The following is a 23,733-nucleotide window of genomic DNA, read 5'->3' as shown; positions in this document are numbered from 1 at the left end:
GCTGGAGAGCCCAGCCTGGAGGAGAGCAAGCAGGGAAAGCGGGTGAAGCAGCATCGACGTCACTCCCGGGCTATGAGCTGCCACCCCTTTTCTGCCAGTCACGAGTTTGCCAGGCACCACACGCATCATCATCATACTGGAGCTTGCATGTTTCATCCCAAACGCAATTGCTTTAACCTCATCTTTGCCCTTTCTGCCTTCCCGTCTGTCCTTCCCTCCCCTGCTTCCTCCCGGTATATACATTTCTTGAATAGAAACGTCATTTCCTTGCCGTCCGTTCTAGCGTCCGACCTGCGGCTGGGACACCATTTAGTCCGTCCGCCGAGGTAATCGCGTGCATACTTATTCAGACCTCGTGGATAGTTTCTGCAACAATCATTTGTGGATGCAAACAATCTACCCATGTGTACCTAGGTAACACTGCTTCTAACCTTTCCATGTAGCTTCCCTCATCCCGCTTCCGTCCTTTTGCGGCTACCCCTCCTGGCCGGTCTAGACCGTATCAGCCCATGTACTCAATTTCCGTTACTGACAGCCGCTTCTTCCTCTTAGACCGGCTATCACCTCTTCCTTCTCCCGTTCAACCATAGATCGAGGTTCTGGTTCAACGCCCCCGGCCCGGGATACGGCCGAAGCCTGCTACCATGTTGGAAGGCTTGGTCGCCAACCTGCTCAACCGTTTTTTGGGTATTTACGTCAAAAACTTTGATGCTAAACAGCTGAACATCGGTATCTGGTCTGGAGACGCGAAACTGCGAAACCTTGAGCTACGCCGGGAAGCGCTTGACCAGCTACACCTTCCTCTCAACGTCGTTGAAGGCCATGTTGGTGAGCTTACACTGTCCATTCCGTGGTCGAATCTGCGCGGAAAACCCGTCAAGGTTGATATCGAAGATGTATTCCTGCTCGCTGCGCCGAAGGAGGATGCCGAGTATGATCCAGAAGAAGAGGAAAGGCGGGCACATGCGATTAAGATGGACAAGATCGATAGCGCAGAAATCCTCAGGGAGCGCAACTCGGAGGGTATGAGCCAGGAAGAGCAGCGCCGCAATCAAAGCTTTACCCAGAGCCTTGTCACCGCAGTGATCGACAACCTTCAAATATCCATAAAAAATGTACATTTCCGCTACGAGGACTCGATCGCTTCCCCCGGACATCCGTTCGCCGTTGGCTTTACCCTGAAGGAGTTGAGTGCTGTGAGTACGGACTCGGAATGGAAACCAACTTTCATCCAGTCGACCTCTGGCACAACACATAAGATGGCAATCCTGGGTGCGCTCTCTGTGTACTGGAACACGGATGCCGACCTTCTCGGAACAGGACGGGGCTCTGATGTTGGAGCAGATGCGCAGGGAATTGAGCATGCGGAGCTGCTGGAGAGGCTGAGGTCAGGTATCGATAATGAAGACGGCAACCAATTCATTCTGCGACCTGTCAGTGGACGCGCTGGCCTGGAACTAGATAAGACAGGCACCCATGAACGACCAGCAGTCAACGCGCGGCTTCTTTTCGATGAGATTGGCTTTGTTCTGGACGATGAGCAATACCGCGATGGCTTGATGCTTGTTGACCTCTTCCATTGCTTCATCCGCCAGCAAGAGTACAAGAAACTCCAGCCGAAATCTCGACCGAAGGATGACCCTCGAGCCTGGTTCCGATACGCTGGTGAAGCCGTACTGAGCAAGATTCACGATCGCAACAGGCGATGGACATGGGACTACATCAAAGAGCGGAGAGACGATCGCATCGCATATATCGATATCTTCAAGAAAAAGAAGCGGGAAGAAGCGTTGTCGCCACAAGATGCGGACGAGTTTGACCGATTAGAAAAGAAACTCAGTTACGAGGATATTCGGTTCTGGCGATCGCTCGCAAGAAATCAGCTTCGAAAGGAGAATGTAGGCATAAAGAAGCCTGCGCGCCAGCAAACATGGGGCGAGTGGATATGGGGTGCCAAAAAAGAGGAATCACCAGAGGCTTCCATGACAGAAGAGCAGCGACAAGAGCTTTATAGCGCCATTGACTGGGATGAAAAGAAAGCAATCTCTGAAAGTGTTGATGTCCCAAGAGAATGGGTCAAAGTGCAAGTGAATGCTGGCCTCAAAGCCGGAAGCTTAGCCCTGATACGCAGCCCACATGGAAGTGCTAATGAAGTCATGAAACTGGTGTTTGACAATTTTAGGGCTAAGGCCATGCAACGTCCGGACTCCTTCTTTGTGGATCTCGATCTCGGAGGCTTGCGAGTGTATGATGGAACAACCGAAGGCAGTCTCTATCCTCAAATAGTGAAAGTAAAGGACTCTCTTCCGGAACCGAAGCACCGTTTGTCGCAGATCTCCAGCAGTGAAGAATTCGAGGCTGAGGAGGGAGCCGACGAATTGGAGGATGAGGACAGCCTGTTCCATTTGCAACTTGAGAAGAACCCCCTCGAGAGTGATGCGGACTCGGTGGTAAAAGTGAAACTGAAAAGTATTGAAGTCATCTACAACCCTAAATTCATCGTGGAGATCACAAGGTTCTTCCGGCCACCGGAGCGACATATGGAATCCATCGGCGCAATTCTCGACACAGCGGGTGCCACCGTCGAAGGTATCCGGCAGCAAACCCGAGCAGGCTTGGAGTTTGCCTTGCAGGAGCATAAGAAGGTGGATGCCCAGTTTGATATCCATGCACCCTTGATCATTGTCCCCGAAAGTATTACCCACGAAAGTTCCCTATGTTTGATTCTTGACGCTGGTCACATCAGTGTCAACAGTGAATTAGTCGATAGACAGACTATGAGGGATCTTCAGTCAAAGCAGAAACGGCAATACGACACAGGCGATTACAAGGAGTTGGAGCACTTGCTTTATGACAGGTTCCTGATAAAGCTGGATTCCACCCAATTGTTAATCGGCCCTGGTATTGAGAAGACGAAATCTCAGCTTGGACCTGATTCCGAAGTCAAGAATTTACATATCATCGACCGTATCAATGTCGACTTTGTCTTGGAGATGTGTATTGTTCCGAAGCTTACCGAGCTTACTCGAACGCGAATATCTGGGCACCTCCCTGAGCTTCATGCTTCCATGTCAGACACAAAGTATAAAGGCCTGATGAAACTAATTGATATTGCCATTCCACGTTCCGATGACGAAGCGCTTGAAAACAAGTCGCCCGAAACCAAACAAGAAGCGGCGATGACTAGCAACCGCGCTAGGTCATCATCGTTCAACCCCATTGCTCTAAGGGAGCTTCCTGCTGTTGATGAGGAAACAGATACTGAAGACAATGAACAGCTCAGTAAAAGTGTGGACAAGCTACCTGATATCCATCGTCGAGATTTCGAGTTCAAGTTCACTGTTGGGCGCCTCCGTGGCTCCTTGTTCCGAGCTGATGCAAATGATCCTCTCCGGGAAAAGTTGTTGGCTGAACTCGTTGCTGAAGGATTTGCATTGGATTTCTACATGAGGCCGTTCGATATGGTGGCTGAGGTGATTCTAAAGTCTCTAAGCGTAGATGACTACATTGAGGAGAATGCTGCCCCTGAGTTCAAGAAAATCATCTCCTCAACGGGATTTGATGCGGATGAGAACAGGGACCTATTTCACTTGAAATTTGTTCGAGTGAAGCCCGAGTCGCCTGAATTCCACTCTACATACGAGGGAGTCGCCATGAACCTCGATATTTCTGTATCCACCATCAATCTTGTGGTCACAAGAAAAACGCTCTTAACACTCCTGGACTTTGTCCTTCTGACGTTTACGAATCCGCAGCAACCCAACACTCCAAACAGTGAGGCAGGTGATCGTGTTGTTGAGGATGCCGACACTCCTGAACAACAACCACAGCAAGCCGGGAAAATACGCATCAAGGCTGATTTGAAGAGTATTGCGCTTATCTTGAACAACGATGGCGTTCGACTAGCTACACTCAGCCTTAACACAGCTGACGTGGGAATATTTCTTGTTGGCCGATCCATGGTCATACAATCGCGTATTGGAAGCTTGACATTGGTAGACGATGTCAATACTGGTGCACGCGAGAGCTCGGATTTGCGGAGGTTATTGACCATCGAAGGCGAAAACTTCGCCGATTTTAAATATGAGACTTTCGACCCCGAAAGCTCCACATATCCAGGTTACGATTCAGAAGTCTTCTTAAGATCTGGCTCCATGAAGATCAACTTTCTTGAAGAGCCGTATCGGAAGATCATAAACTTCTTGGTCAAGTTTGGCAAGATGCAAGCTATCTTCAATGCTGCCCGACGAGCCGCAGCAAACCAAGCTAATCAGCTCCAGGAGAATGCTTCTAGGATGCGCTTTGATGTGGTGGTCATGACACCTATCTTGGTATTCCCAGGCGTTATGCGGGAGGATCGCCCCTATGATACAATTACTGCCCATCTTGGTGAGATATATGCTAAGAACACTTTCGTGCCTCTCGACGAAGGGGCCGACAGTCCAGCCGTGAATCTGATATCCACTGGCATTCGCAACATCCGCTTGACATCCAAGTTCCATTATGCGGAAGGGGCAGTTGAAGAACTTGAAATGATTCAGAAGGTGAACCTTGACTTCAGTATATGCTATCTCGAGCACCAGCACGATAATCCGCGTCCTGATATGGAGATCGAGGGTACGATGTCACCTATCAACCTCAGGGTGTCGCAGAAACAGCTTCAGTTCCTGCTGGATATATCTAGGACAGCGCCTGGAGCTTTCGTAACCGACTCTGAGCAGCAGGAATTGGAGGCAATGGAGGCCTTGCCTTCCCTAGCTGAAACTAGCAAAGAAGCCCAGTCTGTTCAAAATGCAAGTCAACAAAGCGTAACATCCGGGGACTCCCATGGCAAACAGGATACATGGGTTCGTCTGGACATGATTTTCAAAGCGGACAGTGTTGGCTTGGAACTCATTCTTGGCAAAGATGATGCGCCTGTTGGTGATCTTGACGAGTCCAGCCTTTCCAAGTTTTCGCTCAATGACACCCGCGTCAAGTTGCGAATGCTAACAGACGGCTCGCTTGAGTCGGAGCTCTTGATCCACTCGTTCTCTATCCGGGACAGCCGGAAGCAGGAAACCAATAAGTTTAGGAAGATCATGTCGCTGATCAATAATGATGTCAAGCAACAATTCATGGCCAGTGTCTCCATTTCTCCTGGGCCCGAGAAACATCTCATCGCAATGTTGACGATCGATAGTCCGCGAATCATACTTGCACTAGACTATCTCTCGGCATTGCAAACCTTTGCCAACTCGGTGTTTGCAACGAAGGAGGTTGAGGAAGAGGAGGATGGCGAGGAATCAGCTGAGGAGGATGAACCTAGGTCTAGCACAGCAGAGAGTGCGGACGTATCTTTGCTTTCACCCACATCGGAAGAGGAGCCTGCCACGAACCCACCAAGCCAAATGACCGTATCATTTAGAGTCAGTCTTGTCGATGCTCAAATCATCACCATCGCCAACCCCTCCATTCCACACACCGAAGCGATAGTTCTCGGGGCGAAAGAGGTCCTCTTCTCGCAGCAGAATGTCTCGACCTTGCATGTCAACAAAGTCGGCATGTTCCTCTGCCGCATGGACAAGTTTGAGACCAGTAGGCTTCGGATTCTGGATGATTTCACTCTCGAATTGTCAATGGACAGTCGCCCACAGGATAAGGGCGCCTCCCTAACTTCAATTGATATTCATCTCGAGCCCCTCGTCTTGCGTCTATCGCTTCGAGACATTCTGATGGCAATCCAAATTGTCAACAAGGCATCTGAAATGCGGGCTGAAAGAGAGCTCCCAGCCGAAACTGGGGAAATCAAGGCAATCCCAGGCAACAAAGGCACCTCCGGCTCGAGGTCAAGAAGGAAGTCGTCAGTTGGCAAGCAGGCCTCAACTACTCCTTCGAAAAGATCACATCGGCGCTCGAGCGGTGCCGTGAATACCGTCGACCGAAGGCCATCCCATCAGCGGTCTGTGACCCTAAAACGCGAGGAGCTAAAAGCTCAAATTGACGGTGTGCGCGTCATCCTTATCGGTGATTTGCACGATCTTCCATTGCTGGACTGGAGCGTTAAGAAGTTTAACTTGGACGCACGTGATTGGTCCTCCACCCTCACTGCAGATACAAGCTTTGATACATTCGTCAACGTGTATAACTTTTCCAAATCAGCCTGGGAACCTCTCATTGAACCCTGGCAACTAGGATTCCATATGGCAAAGGAAGTCCACCCGGATGTATTCTCTGTCGATGTTTACTCCCACAAGACAATGGAGCTCACAGTTACCTCGGCCACGATAGACCTAGCCTCCAAGTCCTTCAAGTTTTTCAACACTGAAGAAGATGTCCTGTCGAAACCAAGAGGTGCTGATGCGCCTTATCGTATTCGAAACTACACTGGCTTCGACCTTCATGTGTGGGCTGATGTCGCAGAGGGAGAGGAGGGTCCAGCTGCCAAGCTGGCTGATGGTGAAGAGTACCCATGGCGCTTCGAAGATTCAACGTCCATGCGTGAGACGCTCGCACCAGAGGGACAAGCTGGCCTTGTTGGCGTCAAGCTGGAAGGCAGTGGGTTCGAGAGTGTGACTCGCATTCCCGTTGTACGAGAAGGGGAGATGTTGTACAATCTCAAACCGAAGAAGGATAGTGTTCTCCATCGACTCCTCGTTGAAGTCAAATTGGGCCCAGACAATGTGAAGTACATCACGATTCGCTCCCCACTTCTCGTTGAGAACAACACGCAGATACCAGTGGAACTTGGTGTGTATAACCCGCAGGACGGCCATCTTCTTAAGATTGAGAAGATCCTTCCTGGAGACGCCCGACCTGCACCTGTTGGGGCTGCATTTATGCACTCCATGGTCATCCGACCTGATCAAGGTTTTGGGTATGATTGGTCGCATGAGCAGCTATACTGGAAAGATCTTCTGCGCCGACAAACTCGGACCATTAAATGCCTAAGTGAGAGCGGGCAGCAGGCTCCTCCATTTTACTTCCAGACCAACGCTACCTTCAACACAAGGGATCCTCTTACGAAAGTTTATCCGTACATGCGAATTCGCATATTTGCACCTGTGGAGATCCAGAACCTCCTGCCTTACGACTTCAAATACCGTATATACGATAAGAACACTAGAAAAGACTGGACAAACTTCTTGCGGAAGGGCGGCGTTAGCCCAGTTCACGTCGTTGAACTGTCCCACTTGCTGCTGCTCAGCGTTGACCTGGAGGACACGGTCTTCAAGCAAAGCGACTTTTCTATCATCAACGGAAACGCTCAAGATTTCCGGAGAGAACATACACTATCCCTAAAGGACGACCGAGGTCTCCAGTTGAGACTAAAGCTGCATTTCTTCAATGTACCCGACAGTGGAGGAGCTTTCAGAGTATCTGTCTTCAGTCCCTATCTCATCCTTAATAGGACGGGGCTCACCATGGAAGTGCAAAGCAAGGCCTTCATGCAAACCGCTCGCTCCGCAGCCGGACAAGGCATCAGGGCGGAAGCTGAATCAGGGCAAAGACGGGTTCTTCCGTACATGTACTCTTACCCCACAGACGATCAAAAGAATCGATCCATACTCAGGATCGGCGACTCTTCCTGGAGTAAACCGCAGAGTTTCGAAGCTATTGGAAGCACTTTCGAAGTTGTTCTGTCCGACCGTGATGAACGATCAGAATATCATGCTGGAGTGTCGGTTGCTGAAGGTGAAGGCAAATATAAGCTGACCAAGATTGTTACAATTGCACCTCGATTCGTCCTCAAGAACAAACTCGACGAAGACATCTTAGTCCGAGAACCAGGATCGTCCAATGTCACGGAGATCAAGGGAAGTGATCTTGCACCTCTTAACTCCTTACGCCAGGCTGGTGACAAGCAGCTTTGCCTCTGTTTCCCCGGTGTGAACAATCAATGGTCATCTCCGTTCAATATCGCAGACATTGGAACTGTATATGTCAAGCTGGCTCGGCAGAATCAACGGCAGCGGCTGATCAAGATTGACGTTATCATGGAAGCTGCAACTCTATTCGTGCATCTTAGTCTTGAGCACCGCAACTGGCCGTTTTCCATGCGCAATGAGAGTGACGTGGATTTCATGTTCTACCAAGCGGTATGTTTCGTCCTCCTGGTTAACTTACACGATACTAATCAACGTAGAATCCAAATCTTGAAGACGACGAGGAGGATCGGTCGAACACATGGCGGCCTATCCGCTACCGTCTGCCGCCTCGTAGCATTATGCCTTATGCCTGGGACTACCCTGCAACAAAGAACAAATCGCTCGTCTTAGCGTGCAAGGGGAAGGAGAGGCGGATCAGGTTGGCTGAGATTGGTAATTTGATACCCATGAGGATTCCTTCGACTCAGCACGGAGAACCGCAAAGAATTATTGATATCAACATTGTCGCTGATGGTCCCACGCAAACGCTCGTCCTGTCGAATTTCAAGGCGTCGAAGAGTATATATCGACAGCAAAGATCTCAGACCTCTCAAACAAGCATAAGCACTGGGTTTGAAGTGAAGGAGTTCGACTCCGATGTCAACTTTAAAGCTCAACTTCATCTTGGTGGAATTGGCATCTCCTTGATAAACCAGAAGATGAAAGAGCTGCTGTACATGACATTCCGGGATATTGAGGTCAAATTCAAGGAGTCGAAGGCTTACCAGACCCTGAATACCACTATCAAATGGATCCAAATCGACAATCAGCTCTACGGCGGTATCTTCCCCATGCTGTTGTATCCTAGTGTGGTGCCGAAAACGGGCAAGGAAATGGAAGCACACCCTATTTTCCACACCATGATCACTCGCGTCAAGGATGACTCGTACGGTGTGCTCTACATCAAGTACGCTACTGTGCTCCTCCAACAGATGACAGTCGAGCTTGATGAAGACTTTATCTTCGCTATGCTCGATTTCACCAAGGCGTCCGGCGCTGCCTGGTCTGAACAACAAGAAGGCAAGCTCTGTACAGATGAACTGAATATTCCAGAGCCACAGTCCGAGGGCGCAGCGCAAGATGTTTATTTTGAACTTTTACATTTGCAACCGATGCAGCTCGATATCTCCTTTATGCGTACTGAGCGCGTTAACGTGGAAGACACATTACAAACGTCCACCAACCCCTTGATGTTCGTTGTCGATGTTATGACAATGTCAATGGGCAATGTCAACGACGCTCCTATCAAGCTCAACGCGCTCATGATCGAGAATGCTCGAGTCTCTCTCCCCGTTCTCGCCAGCAACATTCAAAGACATTACACTCAGGAGTTCCTCCGCCAGGTGCATGTCGTGCTTGGGTCCGCAGACTTCCTAGGAAACCCCGTGGGTCTATTCAATAACGTCAGCTCTGGTGTTGCTGCTATCTTCTACGAGCCATACCAGGGCCTTGTTATGACTGATCGTCCTCAAGAGCTCGGTTACGGTATTGCTAAAGGGTTTGGGAGCTTCGCGAAGAATACCGTCTTCGGGTTCTCCGATAGTATTTCCAAGTTCACCGGTAGTATGTCAAAAGGTCTCACAGCCGTCACTTTGGACAAAGAATTCCAGGACCAGCGACGAATGTCGAAGACCCGTAACCGGCCAAAGCACGCACTATACGGTATTACAGCCGGTGGTAGAGCCTTCGGAAACAGCATTGTCAGCGGTATCGAAGGCATTGCGCGTCATCCACTTCAGGGTGCCGAGAAGGAAGGTATCCAAGGATTCTTCAAGGGTGTAGGAAAGGGTTTCCTTGGCCTGGCTACCAAGCCAGCTATAGGTGCTTTTGATCTTGCATCGAGTAAGTTACTCCTGTTCCAAGCAGGAAGAGATAGGATTACTGACGTCTATTTAGACCTTGCCGAAGGTGTACGAAACACTACGACAGTATTTGACGCCGAAGGGCTCGACCGAGTCCGTCTTACCCGGTTCGTAGGCATGGACGGTATTGTGCGCCCATATTCTCAACGAGAAGCTCTCGGCCAATTTTGGCTCAAGACAGCCGATGATGGAAGATACTTCAACCAGGACTACATCGCTCATCTTGAACTTCCCGGTCGTGACATGCTGATCATGTTGACTTACGACCGTATCATGCTCGTGCGCAGCAAGAAACTCGAAACCGAGTGGGACATCCGCCTAACGGACATCCAAACCATCTCAAAGGAACGCACTGGCATGAGCATCATGCTCAAGGGTGGTGCCAATGGACCGTTCATCCCCGTCCAAGACGAAAGTGCGCGGAACTGGCTCTATAGACAGATTGCTATCGGTACGTAACTCACTCTTCAGTCATTTCTACCTGTAACTCACAGAACCCTTTAGCTGTCAACGCATTCAATGAGAAGTATAATAGCAGGGCATGAAAGTGTTCTGCCCCGATGACGACGTTACGCTATGCGAGGTAGAGATAAAAAAAAAAGGGTATGGGCTATAAAACGGAAGACATTACGAATGACGAGGCCTGCATCGAATGACATATTTCATTTCATTTTCGTGGTTTTAGTCTGTACCTATGCTTTTTAATCTTGCATGTACATAATTATGACCTTGACCTTTCTTAATTATTGATGGGTTTATAATTAGTTTGCTGTATTGACTTCACTTCACGTTGCAGTCTTCCATTGTCTTCGCGACCATCCATATAATCAACACGGAGGAGGAAGGCGCGATCCATGCCTTTTGAAATACGAAGGAGCGACCTGCAGCTCAATGAAGAAGGCGCGATAGACACTGGAGAGTCGCACCTTCCCTTTTGACAAGACCCCGAGCCCCAACAAGGAAGGCACAGACCGAATTCATATGGAAGGCACGACCCTGTCCATCGTGCCTTCTGTATCGAGCTGTAGGTCGCTCCTTCCTACAACAAGCCCTTGATCGCACTTCCGCTGCTAACATAAGGTGCTTGAGATCGACTAGCATGACGCGACCTTAGGCTTCGGCAGTTTATGTGGGAATGACCTACTCCGCTGAGAACTGAAGATACGATGAGCCGCGTCGCGCTCTCCTGGTTACGGGTCGCTAATAAAGAAGAGCAACTTTGTCCATTGCGTCTTCCTATTGGGATGGCGTCAGAATAGGCAAAGACGAGTCTCTTCAGCCTTACAAGGGAAAGCACGATGAATATGCCGCACTTTCCCTTCCTGATTGATTGATACCAAACATCAACAAGGCAGGAGCGAACCTGAACCTCACCTGGAGAACAGAGTAGGCAGGAGCGGACACTAGATGTGGAAGGCACGATCAGCGGCCTCTGGATCGCACTTTCCTTCTATAGCATGGTGAAACGAACTAGGGAGGCGCGACCTGTGCAGCCTAATGTGGAAGGAAAGATGGGCAGGGTTGCACCTTCCTGTATAGTTATAGCATGATAGAACCAGTTAAGCAGGAGCGATCTGTACAGCCTAAAGTGGAAGGAAATTTTTCCCTTCGTTGCTCTGATTTTCATTTTCGAATTGAGACGATGAAGGAAAACTTATTTCTGGGCCTGAAGGCGGATGCAGGCAGTATAGACGTATGTGAACAGGGTTTTGCCCGATTTTAGGGGGAAGGAGGCTTGTTGCAGTGTGGAACTGGGAAAAGACAGTTACCAAGAAAGATTCGACAAATTGCACATGATTAGAGGAACGATTTATAGAACAAAGAAAACAGTCATATTATACCAACATGGTACTTATTTTACATATACGCAGAGAGAACACATGTCTAGGTATACATACAGGCCAGCCCGGGATAGTTGTATCTCACCACACCAGGGTCAACCCCAGAATACCAATTCCAATGCCCAGCGCAACCAGGACAGATGCATAGCGCAGCATGGCAAAGCAAAGGCAACAGAGATAGAGGGAAAGTACAAAGGAAAACTCAATCATACAATGGAAGACCAAAACGAGTAGACGCTAAGCCCGCTCCTTTCTGAAAAAGAAAACGAAATCACCTAGAATGAAATAGCATCACAAGAAGCAAAACAGAACAGAACGGCAAAAACCTTAAAGTAAGAGTCTATTTCACCTCTACTCGCCCTTCAGGCGCTCCTGGTGGACGGTAAAAGCATCCTGGAGCAGTTCTTGTTCTTCCTTCAAGTGAACGGACTTCAGACCGGTGGCGACGGACGCACTTGGTGAGCGACCGGCGTACATAACGTGGCGGCGGTTGTGGTGCTCGGTCTCGTTGAGCAAGGTCTCAATACGAGGCTGGACGTAGCTCCACGAGCCGGCATTCAGGGGCTCTTCCTGGGCCCAGACGATGTTGCGGGCGTTGGGGTAGCTGTCGAGGTTCTCTTTGAGCTGGGCCCAAGGGAAGGGGTGCAGCTGCTCAACACGGGTGATGGCAGTGTTGCGGATGTTGTTGGCCTCACGGTGCTTGGTCAAGGCGGCATACACCTGGCCGGAGCAGAGAATGACACGCTCAATCTTCTCAGGCTCATCGATGGCGGTTCCGTGAGTAGGGTCAGGGATGATCCATTGGAAGTGAGAGTCATCAGTGAACTCTTCTAGAGGAGAGCGAGCAAGAGGGTGGCGGAGCAGAGACTTGGAGAAGAAGATCACGAGGGCTATGCTGGTTAGCTATCATTTTTAACGAGAAGAAAGGACGACATACGCTTGCGGAATTGACGGTGAATCTGGCGACGCAGAAGGTGGAACAAGTTCGAAGGGCTCGTCATGTAGGCGATCTGCATGTTGCAGTCCTGGTGCTGGCGGTCGAGCTTATCCTGGGAGGGGAAGACACGGGGCTCCTCGTTACAGAGCTGGAGGTATCGCTCCATACGGCCGGAAGAATGTTCGGGACCCTGGCCATCGTAACCGTGGGGAAGAGAGAGAATCAAACCAGAGCGCTGCAGCCACTTGGACTCTCCAGAGGCGATAAACTGGTCGATAATGCACTGAGCGTTGTTGGCGAAGTCACCGAACTGGGCCTCCCACATAACGAGAGCATTGGGGGAGGTCAGAGAGTAACCATATTCGAAACCAAGACTAAAAAATTAGTATGTAAAGATGGAAGAAACTGCTAGATAAACTTACGCTCCAAATTCACTCAGAGACGAGTTAGCGATAACAAAGCTACCTTGGTCCTTGCTGATGTGCTGCAGAGGAGTGTAGGTAGACTCAGTCTCCTGGTCGTGGAGCACGGCATGACGCTGAGAGAAGGTACCACGCTCAACATCCTGACCGGAAACACGGACGTGGTATCCCTCGTTAACGAGAGATCCAAAGGCGAGAGCCTCGGCGGTAGCCCAGTCAATGTTCTGGCCCTCATCAACAGTCTTCTTACGGCCAGACAAGATACGTTTAAGGTTGCGGTGTAGAGTGAATCCCTCAGGAGCACCACCTCCGCTGATCTTGTCGGCGACGCTCTTCAGAACGGAAGGCTCAACGGCGGTGGGGAGGTGAGGCAGGACCTCAGTGGCAAGCTCCTTGGGGGTCTTGAAGCCGTTCCAGGCGGAAGTTAGCCATTCCTTGCCGGTAGGCTGGTAATCCTTGCTGCGATCGAAGCTGTCGTTGAGCATACCCCAGACCCACTTCTTGTGCTCATCGATGTCCTCCTTGGTAAAGGTACCCTCAGAAATAAGCTTCTCAACGTATAGGTCGAGCTGGTGTTTCTTCTCGGCGATGCGCTTGTACATCAGAGGCTGGGTGAAAGAGGGCTGGTCGGTCTCGTTGTGACCCTGTTTACGGTAGCAGACGATGTCAATGACGACGTCACGCTTGAACTCGGCACGCCAGTCGGCAGCGACCTGACAGACGTAGTTGACAGCTTCAACATCATCAGCGTTGACGTGGAAGACAGGAGCATCAATCGACTTGGCAATATCCGAGCAGTAAGGAGTGGAACGAGCGAAACGAGGATCAGTGGTGAAACCGATCTGGTTGTTCACGACAATGTGGATGGTTCCTCCAGTAGAGTAGGCAGGCAGCGAGTGGAAGCCCATGGTCTCGTAGACGATGCCTTGGGCAGAGAAAGCAGCATCACCGTGCAGCAGAACACCCATTGCAGAGTCGAAGTTCTTCTCGTCGTTGTTGTAGTGCTGGATGGCGCGGGCCTTACCGAGCACAACGGGGTCTTCGGCTTCAAGATGCGAAGGATTGGCGACGAGGGAGAGCTGCACGCGCTTTCCAGAGGGAGTGGGGCGCTCAAAGTTCATACCCAAATGGTACTTGACATCACCGGAGCCTTCATCGGAGGGCTCAGTGGAACCGGCAAATTCACTGAAAATGGACTCGTTGGGCTTGCGGACGACATTGGAAAGGACGTTAAGACGACCACGGTGAGGCATGCCGATAACAATATCTTTGATGCCGTAGTCGACACTGCGGTCAATCAGAGCCTTCATACCAGGAACAAGGGTCTCGCATCCCTCCAGACCGAAACGCTTGTCGTTAGGGAACTTGGTGGCCAGGAAGGACTCGAAGCTGGAACTCCAGATCAGACGGTCGAGAATGCGGCGCTTGTCATCAACCGAGTACTTGTAGGCCTCTGGAACCTCGAATCGGTCACGGATCCAGTCGCAAGGCTTGCGATCGGGAATGTGAATGTATTCCACACCATACGAGCCGCAGTAGATCTTCTCACAGGCACCAATGATCTCACGGAGAGACATCTTCTTGCGGCCATCGGTCGCGAAGCGGGGCAAAATACCAGGGCCAAGGTCAAACTCCTCATCCAAGTCGCGCTCGGTGAAACCGTAGTGGTCCAGCTCGAGCTCCTTGGGCTTGCTGTAGCCGAAGGCCTCGGCTTCACCACGGATACCAAGGGGATCGATTCTGGCCTTATGGTGACCACGAGCCTGGTACGCGCGCACAAGAAGCTGAACCTTCAAGTGTTTCGTGACATCAGTACCAGCGGAAAGACCGACACCAGCACCAGGCATTTCCTGGTGGACGCCGCCAGTAGGTGTGGGAACGAGGGTGGGAGGGGGCTGGAAGGCCTGAGAAATGGGCATCTTGCCCTCCTCCATATTGCGGAAGTATGCTTGCCAGGAGATATGGACACTGGAAGGGTCATTCTTCCATGCGATGTACATCTCATCAATGTAGTTGGCAGTGTTTCCTTGCAGGAAGGAATCGCTAGCGGCCTAGGCGACGGAGGGATACAGTCAGCTAAATTTACCCATATTACCCCGGATGTTGCATGTTCCTTACCACGCCAGAATCCTCAGCGGACTGAGCATAGTACCTCCTGCCGTTGGCCAAATGATCAACAAGGGCGAGAGGTCGGCGGGTGGCCAAGCTGAATTTTGAGCTCGAACCGGATGTGGCGCGTCGGACAGTGGTGGCAAGAGACATCGAGCGTCTACACGAGGAGCAGGCAGGACGCAGCATGCTACTGCTGGTCGCCTTCACGGCGGTAGAACGAAACATTGCGGGATTTTTCCGTACTCGGAGAGCTCACGATGAACGAAAAAGAGCTTGAAACTTTTGTGACGTTATGGGGTCGCGTAGGGCACGACGACTGGAAGGAGGAAAAAAATAAAGATCGAAGGGCAACCGAGATCTATCGAGTCATTTGGCAACGCAGGTCAGCAGACAGGAAGCTTTACATGAGGCATATTTGGCAGCGGATGAAGGGGAAAAACTCCACGGGGGTGACGGACAACTTGGACCAGTTAAAACAGGTGTCGACTAAAATTGCCGCAGCACCTGGAGGGAAACGGGACTCATCAGAGAGAGCAAAGCACTCTCTAACAACAATGTTTGTATGGGATAGGAGGAGAGGGGAGATGGATGAGGAGGAGGAGATCGCAAGCAAGAAGAGCAGCAGCAGGAGCAAAGAATGGGAATGACGGGGCGTCTCTCTTGGAAGACAGAGACAGGTTGTCGGCTATGGCGGACGGACGGGCTTGCTGTGGCGTTGCGCTGTACTGTAAACGTGTAAAGCCCGTAAGTTTGTAACAAACACCGAATGACTGGCTGAGAACGCTCCATGAGCCACACATGACTCAGCCCGACTCAGCATCCGAACAAGGCGACGGGCCGATTCAGACGCACCGCCACATCCGGCTATGATCTTGTCCCGCCCGCGGGTTTTTGCGGATACAGTACGCGCTGCTTTCCAAGTTGTATACAACTTCATTGGAGTATATGCGGAGGTTAGTGTGTTCTGGAATAGATATTACATTATGCAGTCCGTATGCAAACCAAACAACGACTATCGTTATACAGTCCAGATCGCCAAGAGATCTCGGCCAAATGGTCAAATCATCACGTCATAGCTATATAAAAGCGCTAAATCTCAAAATATGGGTAAGTATGGGTAAACAGTGGGGATATATATGTGTATATATAATCGAGATGGAAAATAGGTGGCCGGCGACTAGATTTGTGATTCGCCGTCTGCGGTCGTTGGTCGTTCTGTAGGCGTGCGTTGCGGGGGAACAGTGTGTGACCACGCGCCCTTGTCCGTATCCCGGACAGGAGAGTCGAGCGCTATAGGCCCGCCAAGAAAGTCCGGAGGGAAGGTATGCACCGTCGGGCTCACATCGGAGAAGGCAAAACTACCCCTATTGGACGCGGCGGACTGCGGCTGTGGAGGGGGACTGCCACTGCTGCTGCGGAGACTGCCATTGCTCCCACCCCACGCGTCTCGTCGTAGCTTCATGAGTGCGCTCAGGGTCAAGTCATCATCAAGGTTCTCCATGTCAACTAGCTGGGCAAGGCCAGGGTTCGGCACGGACTGGTTGGAATGGGGAACCCCGTGAGCAGCGACAGAGATAATCGAATTGCGCGTGCTCCATTCACTACGCTCAGTGATGGGCGTCAAGCTAGGTTCTCGGAACTTACCACGGCCACTGTGGGCGCGGGAGATACCTTCAGCACCCCGAGGGCCAAAGTAGCCCCCATTCGTGAGCTCCGAGCCATTGCCATAGGCTTGCGCATAGAAACCAAACTCATGCCCGTAGAAGCCCTCATCGTCGTTCTCTAGAGCTTCAGCGTTGGCTGCTGCGATGATTGGATCATCGTATAATAAGTCGTCATTATCATCATAATCGAAGTCGTCAAATACCTCTTCCAGAGATATTGGGTCTATAGCTTGACTGAGGCGACTTTCATCCGACACAAGTCCTGGCTGCGAGTCCCCCGTATAGGCACTTTCTTGCGCCAGGGACCGTTCACTGACACTCGTCGTGTGCCCAAAGCGGCCCTTCAGACCCGACTGATTTGCCGCATCAGCCAAAGCATTATGAAAAGCCTCCAGATTGTGCTCAGAGAGTACTCCACTACGAGAGTAGACAAGCTCCTGGTTGGAAATGTTCCCAGCAACGCTACCGTATCTTCTCGGGGCGAATCCTTGGTGGCATTCGCTAGCCATGCTGGGGGTATACTTTAGGCTACCGCCCAAATTCGTGGCTAGCTCAGGATCTTGAGTCGTGTTCTCGGGTTTGGCAGGTTGCTTTCGCTCATATAAGTGACTAGTTGGGTCATCGAAAATAGACTCGTCGAAACCATCGGAAGTGTCTTTGGTGTCCAGCTCACCGAATTCTCCATCGTCAAAGTATAGATCGTCCTCATCTGGAATTGGTTGTAGCACAGTACTAGAGAAGTCTCTAGACTCCCGAAAAAAGGTCATAGAAGAGTCTGGTGGTACGTGATCAGTCGTTTCATCAGCATCCGGTAATGGGGATGTGGTATCATAGTCCAGCTCGTCTCGTTCGTCGGCGAGCGGCAGTCCATCGTCTTGAAGAGGTGGTATGTCTGGTTGAATAGGACTTGCTATCACTGGTGAAAGATTGGGGGCAAGCCATGATTGATTCAATATGTTGCCCGGCCCAGAAAAACCCTTGAAATCGTCATAATCATCATCGTCCACGTTGACGCCGGGAATCTCTTCTTCTAGTCCATCCAAGTCATCAAACATATCATTGTCGTAGTCATCTTCAGCGTCGCTAAAATCTCCATTGAGCCGCGCTTCCGCTTTTCGTGCGGCCTCCTTTTCCTTATGCTTCTCTTCTAGGAGCCTCTCCTGGGTGGAGAGACCGATGCCATTCATGTCGAAACTGAACCTGGATGCGTTGCTTTTAAAGTGTTTTGGCAGCCCAGGTATCTGCTGCGGAAGGTCGACCTCAACAGTATCTGATTCTTCCGCCTCTTTCTTTGGATCTTTATCGATAGGGTCTATCAAAGCGTCTGCGGAATTTGGTGCCGATTGGTCTTCAGTGGCTCTGTGATCCGCAATAGATGATGGCAGTTTCCTTGCAAAGACAGGTATTGAATGTGAATCACCATCTTGATTCAAAGAGTTTACCAGCAAAGATGAATGCAGGTAGCCTTTATTCTCAACCTGCAAAGCTCTCTTGTCGTCCTCGAAATGCTCCCTGAAAACGGGAGAATGATCGCCGTGCTTCCTTCCCTGTTCCGCTAAAGGTGAAGAGGCGCTCTTCGGGTCGTGAGTGCGTACCTTCGCATCGGCCCCAGTATAGTCATGCGGGGAGGCGTTTGATGAGCCCGGTTTGGGAAGTGTTTCGTGTGCAGGAACTGGCGCGTTTGAAGGCTGGCGTCGAGGACGAGGCGCAGAGAAATCATGAACGATATTGCCTCGAATGCGCGGGTCATAATCATCCGGGATCGCAGGAACGAGGTTTCTGGAGCCCTTGTTCACGTCTTCCGCACGTAGACCCGTCACCTGGTGTGCCCTTCTCTTCGCCAGAAGAGACATGGGATTCAGAAGGTGAAGCCTGGTTTTGCCAGACTTTTGCGAAACTGGTTCTATCGGCACCGGCTGCGCTTCACGATCAACTGGGCGGCGGCTGGTAGGCCCTTCAAACCGGTGTTCTCTTTGTGAACCCGCCAACTTATCTCCTGGGGATACATCGGGGGAGGTTCGAAAACGGCGATGACCGGTCGGCGCCATTATGGGTGAGGCTGAACGCTTCGGTTGACTATCACTAGCTTGCAGACTCAAAAGACCCTTTCCAGCAGATGTCGGGAATGGTGAGGTCGGCTTTGAGTTCGGCTTAGCGGAGTCCTCATTTGTCTCGTCTGGGGTAACCGGAAGTCTCGATGGCTGTGGATTGATCGGCTGGGGAGTAAGAGTAGATAGTTGCCTATCGGAATTATCTGAGCTCGATCGCGGTCGTGTAGTTGTTTCCTCGGAGGGATTCGGTGTGACTGTCAGGACGGCGGATGAGGATGATGGCGCATCAATGGTAGAAACGGAAACTGGTGTTTTTCCTCCATCAAATTTTGAGAGGCAATCTGTTGGACCCTGCAGCGTTGGATTTCCAGCTATGGTAAATTTCTCGTCAAAGGTTGCAGCCAAAGTTGTCGAATCAGCGATCAGCGGTAGCTGCGGAGGGCTGCTTGCTTTCAAGGCGGGCTGTGAGGCGTGAGGAACAGGTGAAGCATTCGATCGGCGGCGCCAGTATGAGAACACGGTAGACGGTGGCATGACGAACTGCGGTTCGGTGCTCCGGATGAGAGATGGCCAATGTTAGAAATTCGCTCAGGGGGCGCAAGAGCGTCCCATTGTGGTCAACAGTCGCTGGCCAGTCTGCGGAGAATTCAATCAAGAAACGCGGGCGTGGGGCAAACGCAGCCAGTCAAGACTGCGCAAGCAAGGTCCGTGTGAACGGTACTAAACTTAGAAACTATAACATAAGAGTTTAACTCGACCAATGTCTCAGAGAGGGTTAATAAGGTGGGTTGTCTTGTTGAGAGATTGAGAGTGAGGTGAGGGTTGTCGATGGGAGGAAACGCCAGGAATTTGACTGGACGGGACCTCAGTATTTAAAGGCTTCCGGCCGGAAACGGTCAACGCGTACACAGACAACTGCAAAGAAAAAACCTAGCGCCTATCTAGTTAGGATTCAGAAGTAGAACTCTTCAAGGAGGATGTTTCTCTCTTTTCAAATTAGAGCATTTCCCCACCTTGGATGGTGCGCTGCACCACGTTTGATCTAGATCTATATAAGTCGCTAAATGGTGACCAGGGCTGAACGAAAGCTTCTCAGCGGGATAAATGAAATCAAGTAGATAAATCGTCATTACAAAGAGTACGCTGTACAGAGCTCCAGTCATTGCTAACAAAATCCAAGGCTGCACGCTGAATGCATGATGCTCCCAACCCATCGGTATTCGCTAAACTCCGAGACACCCAAACCAATATCAAGAAGAGAATTGCAAGAGTAAAATGCGACTAAGCGATGCTCTGCCTCCAACGATCAATGACGTCCCGCTGTCCAGGTTCAATAACCTGTCCAATGGCATTGGGACGGAAATTAGGTGGCATTGCATAACTTAGGTGTCGGTTGCCCAAGATGGCGTCGCTATAGAACGTGTTTGGATGAGGCATCCCGTAGCCATAAGGTCCAATGCTGGTTGAATGGTTATTGGAGAACCCGCCCGCAGTCTGTGGAGGCCTAGCACTGACGTGTAGCTGTTGCATGGAGCGCTGATGAATGGGGCCATGGGGGCCCGGAGCCTCTTGCTGCAACGAAGGCTGGCCGCCGGTGCTCGGACGAGGCGCATGAAGGACATCTGCCATACTTCTTCTGTATCGAGGTATCTTCAGGCCGGAATTCCGCTTTTCAGCAGCCTCCTTCCTGAGACGGGCTCGTCGCTGTGCTAAAGTCTCGTCCTCCTGGGGCGGCCCGTTCTGGGAATCGTTCTTTCCGTCATCCTTCATATGGTCAAACTCTGCTAAGATTTCGGTGGTAAAATCGGTATCGGCTTTAGAGATTTGACGTTCGTGACCCCTTAGTCTTTTCAAGCGTTGGCCAAGGGTCTCTCCTTCGTCGCCACTGTCTTGTTCGGGAGCTTGAGCGGGCGGCCCTTGGGTCATCTGTGAGTACATAGTCATAGGACGCTCTGGAAGAGCCTGAGGCAGTGGCTCGCCCCGGAGTCGTGCTCGTCGCCTACTCAGCGGCTCGCTCTCTTCCATTTCTCTTTTTTCCATGAGACCTAGTGGTCGTGCCTCGTCGGCGGCTTGTCCTTTTTCGGGGAAAAGTATAGCAAGCGGAACATCGTCATCATCTTCATGCTCGTTCTGGTGTGCATCAGGATTTTCCCATGCGAGGGCAACGGGCTTTTGTCGTCTATGCTCGCTCTGCTTCGCGGCCACCGCCTCAAGTTGGAGTAGAGTAGAATGCATGCCACCGGCATTTGCAGCGGTGCGGCGTCTTAGTTTAAGGTCATGTTTTCTTTGCTCTAATTCTGCTAGTAAAGTAGCAGGAGGTCCCGTGAACTGTAACTCTTCCTCTGGATCGTCTTCGCTACTCTCCGAGCTCTCCGAGCTCCCCGTAGAGTTGTCTTCACTGTTAGAGGCTGACTCCTTATCAGGTCTGTGCAATGACGTGGTCTCGTGTGTATCAGCAGCTTGTATTTCTGTAGTCGGGTACAGTGTATGCGTAGCAATGAAACTTGAACGAAAGTCTGGATCGGATGATTGTTGATTCAGGTCGAGAGCGCTTTTGCGTCTCAGTTTATTTCTTTGCCTAGGGACTTCTCTCGGTAGGACGACCTCTTTCGGAAGCTTTCCATGTTTTGAGCTGCCATACACTTCCGAGCCCATAGGTCCAGCGAAGGGATGATCCGTAAATGCAGTGACAGGGGCCGTCGTGGAGGCATCGAGGATGCTGTCGAGCGTTGCAACCGCCGAGGTTTGGCCTGGATCTATGTCTAGCGATTTGCTTGGAGTCTCAAAGAAGACACTGGCACGAAGTTGTGAGGGTAAATCGGAAAGGTGTTTGGTTCGTCTGCGATCACCGTCAGCAGGCTGATCTTGCTCAGCAAGCCACGGAGCTGATTTCCTGTTCTCAGATGAAACCACATCGAGAAGTTGCGTGCGACGCTTCTCTCGCTCCGCTTGGTCTGGGCGTTGAGAAAGCTTAGGCGGTAAATTAAGCATCATTGGAACGGGTGCTGGATAGAACACCATATTCTCCCCCTCTTGTGGCTGTTTGTACGGCTCGGATCGACTGGCGAGAGGAGGTCTGGTCAACGATAGTCTTCGGCCGAGCTCTGAGACCCTATCAATGGGAACATAATGAACGCCATCAAAATCTGTAAACAAAGCTCGGGCTTGACGGAACGTATCCCCGGAAGCGGCTGACGACGGTCGCTGGACGTCGGCATCGCTTGGGTCCAAGTGGTATTGCGAATGTGGATTGAGATCAATCGTGGTCAGAGGGACGGGTTCAGGGAGCGGAGGAAGGTAAGGATGAGCAGCGAGTCGAGCCGTCGAGTCTTCGGGGACTTCGCCCAGCGTCTGTTGTTCGGAGAGGTGGCCCAAGCGCGAGGCCGACTGGATTGAGCCGCGACGAGAGAATCCATCCTGAGAAACATAGTTAGAGGCGGAACTGCTTGAGCGCCGCTTTTGTTCGAGATCCATCTTGCGAATCTCACTCCCAATGTCGGCGGAACTTAAGCTTAAACGTTCAGCAGACTTCTCCAGCCTCTCCACATTTTGAAGGTAAGCTCCTTGCAGCGATTGCAGCCCAGGGGTAGGGTGACTGAGAGGGACCGAGTGGTCGGTGGTTGGCGTTCGCAACTCCGCGCGGTCCTCGGTCGGGCCTGCATCAGGTGCAGCAGCGCGACGGGGACTAACGTTGGGGCTACTGGGACTATTGAGACCCGATCCTGTTGGCGGCGCGGCTACCACCTCGTAGTCGTCTTCTTCCACCATATCGTAACTGGCCGCTGTCATGGAGCGGATCATGGAACCCAGACTCCGTACCCCGTTCCCGTTGTCCTCGTCCGTCTTCGCACGCTGCAGGTATCTCCCGCCTCCAATGTTGTCGGCATCTAGAGGCAGTTGCTCGAAGGTAGCAAGATGATGGTGTGGCTGCGGCGAGGGCCCTCTGGAATCTTCAGAATCGGAAGCCAACTCGTGGTCCGCTTGGGAAACGGCGTTGTACGTCATTATCGAGACACGTTGGGGACACAGAGGCACGAGTAATGGCCATTAAAGAGATCTCTAATTCGTTGTCGTGTGACCGGATGCCGTGGGAGGAGGGGGGACGATGCGAAGCAATCAAGGGAAAGTCGACCGCAGCGATGTTCAGAGCCGGCCTTATCTTCGAGGATATCTTAAGGAATGGAAAAGCAAGGAAGATTGAAGGAGAGCAGAAGTTCAAAGATAGGAAGGAATTATTATGCCGAAGAAAGATCAAAAGGATGGGACGCCTCAGTAGAGGCCCAGACAGAGAGGCACGATAAAGGTCTATAATAGAAAAGGCCGTAAATTATTATTTCATATTATTTCATCATGTGCGCGGGCTTCTTCTCCTTGGACGAAAGCAAAGACAACCGTTGCCGGATTCCAGTCTCAGTCCGGCTGCTAATTTTGGATCCTGAGGGGCAAAAAGGAAACCTTCAGCGGCCAGCCAGACCTCTTCCAAGTCTCTGGATCTCCAGACCTTCCTCTTACTGTACACTCGGAGTCTCTCTCCACAGTTTCATCTGAAAACCAAGTTTCCTGACTTTTCTTCTCTCAGGCCCAACTGTTTTCTCAGCTCTGACTGGACGGGCAAAAAGGCCTGGTAACTTTGGTGAGATTGACTCTGACGTCTGCCTCCTTTGTGGTTGATCGCTGATAGGCTCTTTAATCCCCAGGCGGAGCGTCCAGGTACAAGATCCACTGCCATGGATTCCAGAACTCCAACACCGATGATCCTCTTCAGCTTCAACTTCAAGTCTCAGGAACCTCGACCGTGCGGTGTATAGCTACGTGCTTGCAAACGGCTGATCTTGTCTAGCATGTTGTTCCAATATCGTTGTCCGCTTGAATGGGTACTACCGAAAACGATGCTCCAAACCCTTCAACGATCTGGCCGAAAACAGTGGATACTATGG

General features: G+C 51.1%; 4 protein-coding genes across 4 annotated transcripts; 1 reads left to right on the top strand and 3 right to left on the bottom strand.

Annotated features, from left to right (window-relative positions):
* Positions 1-524: 524 nt before the first annotated feature.
* On the top strand, positions 525-10,553 carry BJY04DRAFT_52452 (membrane morphogenesis protein VPS13). Its single transcript, XM_073720564.1, has 4 exons — positions 525-8,078; positions 8,126-9,749; positions 9,804-10,220; positions 10,274-10,553. The coding sequence occupies exons 1-4, from the start codon at positions 645-647 to the stop codon at positions 10,312-10,314; spliced, it is 9,516 nt and encodes a 3,171-aa protein (XP_073571821.1). The 5' UTR covers positions 525-644; the 3' UTR covers positions 10,315-10,553.
* Positions 10,554-11,558: 1,005 nt separating this feature from the next.
* Positions 11,559-15,727, bottom strand: kgd1 (alpha-ketoglutarate dehydrogenase KGD1). Its single transcript, XM_073711120.1, has 5 exons — positions 15,540-15,727; positions 15,088-15,439; positions 12,970-15,020; positions 12,548-12,921; positions 11,559-12,500 (listed from the first exon to the last, which is right to left on the bottom strand). The coding sequence occupies exons 2-5, from the start codon at positions 15,304-15,306 to the stop codon at positions 11,962-11,964; spliced, it is 3,183 nt and encodes a 1,060-aa protein (XP_073571820.1). The 5' UTR covers positions 15,307-15,439; positions 15,540-15,727; the 3' UTR covers positions 11,559-11,961.
* A 228-nt stretch (positions 15,728-15,955) lies between these two features.
* Positions 15,956-19,191, bottom strand: BJY04DRAFT_187841 (uncharacterized protein). The gene has a single exon (XM_073711119.1). The coding sequence runs from the start codon at positions 18,791-18,793 to the stop codon at positions 16,259-16,261; it is 2,535 nt and encodes an 844-aa protein (XP_073571819.1). The 5' UTR covers positions 18,794-19,191; the 3' UTR covers positions 15,956-16,258.
* A 439-nt stretch (positions 19,192-19,630) lies between these two features.
* BJY04DRAFT_187837 (uncharacterized protein) lies at positions 19,631-23,116 on the bottom strand. The gene has a single exon (XM_073711118.1). It carries the CDS (start codon positions 22,799-22,801, stop codon positions 20,078-20,080), a length of 2,724 nt encoding a protein of 907 aa, XP_073571818.1. The 5' UTR covers positions 22,802-23,116; the 3' UTR covers positions 19,631-20,077.
* Between the last annotated feature and the right edge of the window lie 617 nt (positions 23,117-23,733).

This window comes from Aspergillus karnatakaensis (genome assembly GCF_047715665.1).
Source record: "Aspergillus karnatakaensis strain CBS 102800 unplaced genomic scaffold BJY04scaffold_21, whole genome shotgun sequence".
In the NCBI taxonomy this organism is placed as follows: Eukaryota; Fungi; Ascomycota; class Eurotiomycetes; order Eurotiales; family Aspergillaceae; genus Aspergillus; species Aspergillus karnatakaensis.
The sequence above is the reverse complement of the archived record's forward strand: the minus strand, read 5'-3'. Positions and strand labels throughout refer to the sequence as shown.

Coding starts and splice junctions, on each gene's coding strand:
- BJY04DRAFT_187841 (XM_073711119.1), bottom strand. CDS start 18,793: ATGGCGCCGACCGGTCATCGCCGTTTTCGAACCTCCCCCGATGTATCC.
- BJY04DRAFT_187837 (XM_073711118.1), bottom strand. CDS start 22,801: ATGACGTACAACGCCGTTTCCCAAGCGGACCACGAGTTGGCTTCCGAT.
- kgd1 (XM_073711120.1), bottom strand. CDS start 15,306: ATGTTTCGTTCTACCGCCGTGAAGGCGACCAGCAGTAGCATGCTGCGT. Junction 15,021..15,087: donor CCGCTGAGGATTCTGGCGTG/GTAAGGAACATG, acceptor TCCGTCGCCTAG/GCCGCTAGCGATTCCTTCCT. Junction 12,501..12,547: donor TCACCGTCAATTCCGCAAGC/GTATGTCGTCCT, acceptor TAACCAGCATAG/CCCTCGTGATCTTCTTCTCC.
- BJY04DRAFT_52452 (XM_073720564.1), top strand. CDS start 645: ATGTTGGAAGGCTTGGTCGCCAACCTGCTCAACCGTTTTTTGGGTATT. Junction 9,750..9,803: donor TGCTTTTGATCTTGCATCGA/GTAAGTTACTCC, acceptor ACGTCTATTTAG/ACCTTGCCGAAGGTGTACGA. Junction 10,221..10,273: donor CTATAGACAGATTGCTATCG/GTACGTAACTCA, acceptor AGAACCCTTTAG/CTGTCAACGCATTCAATGAG.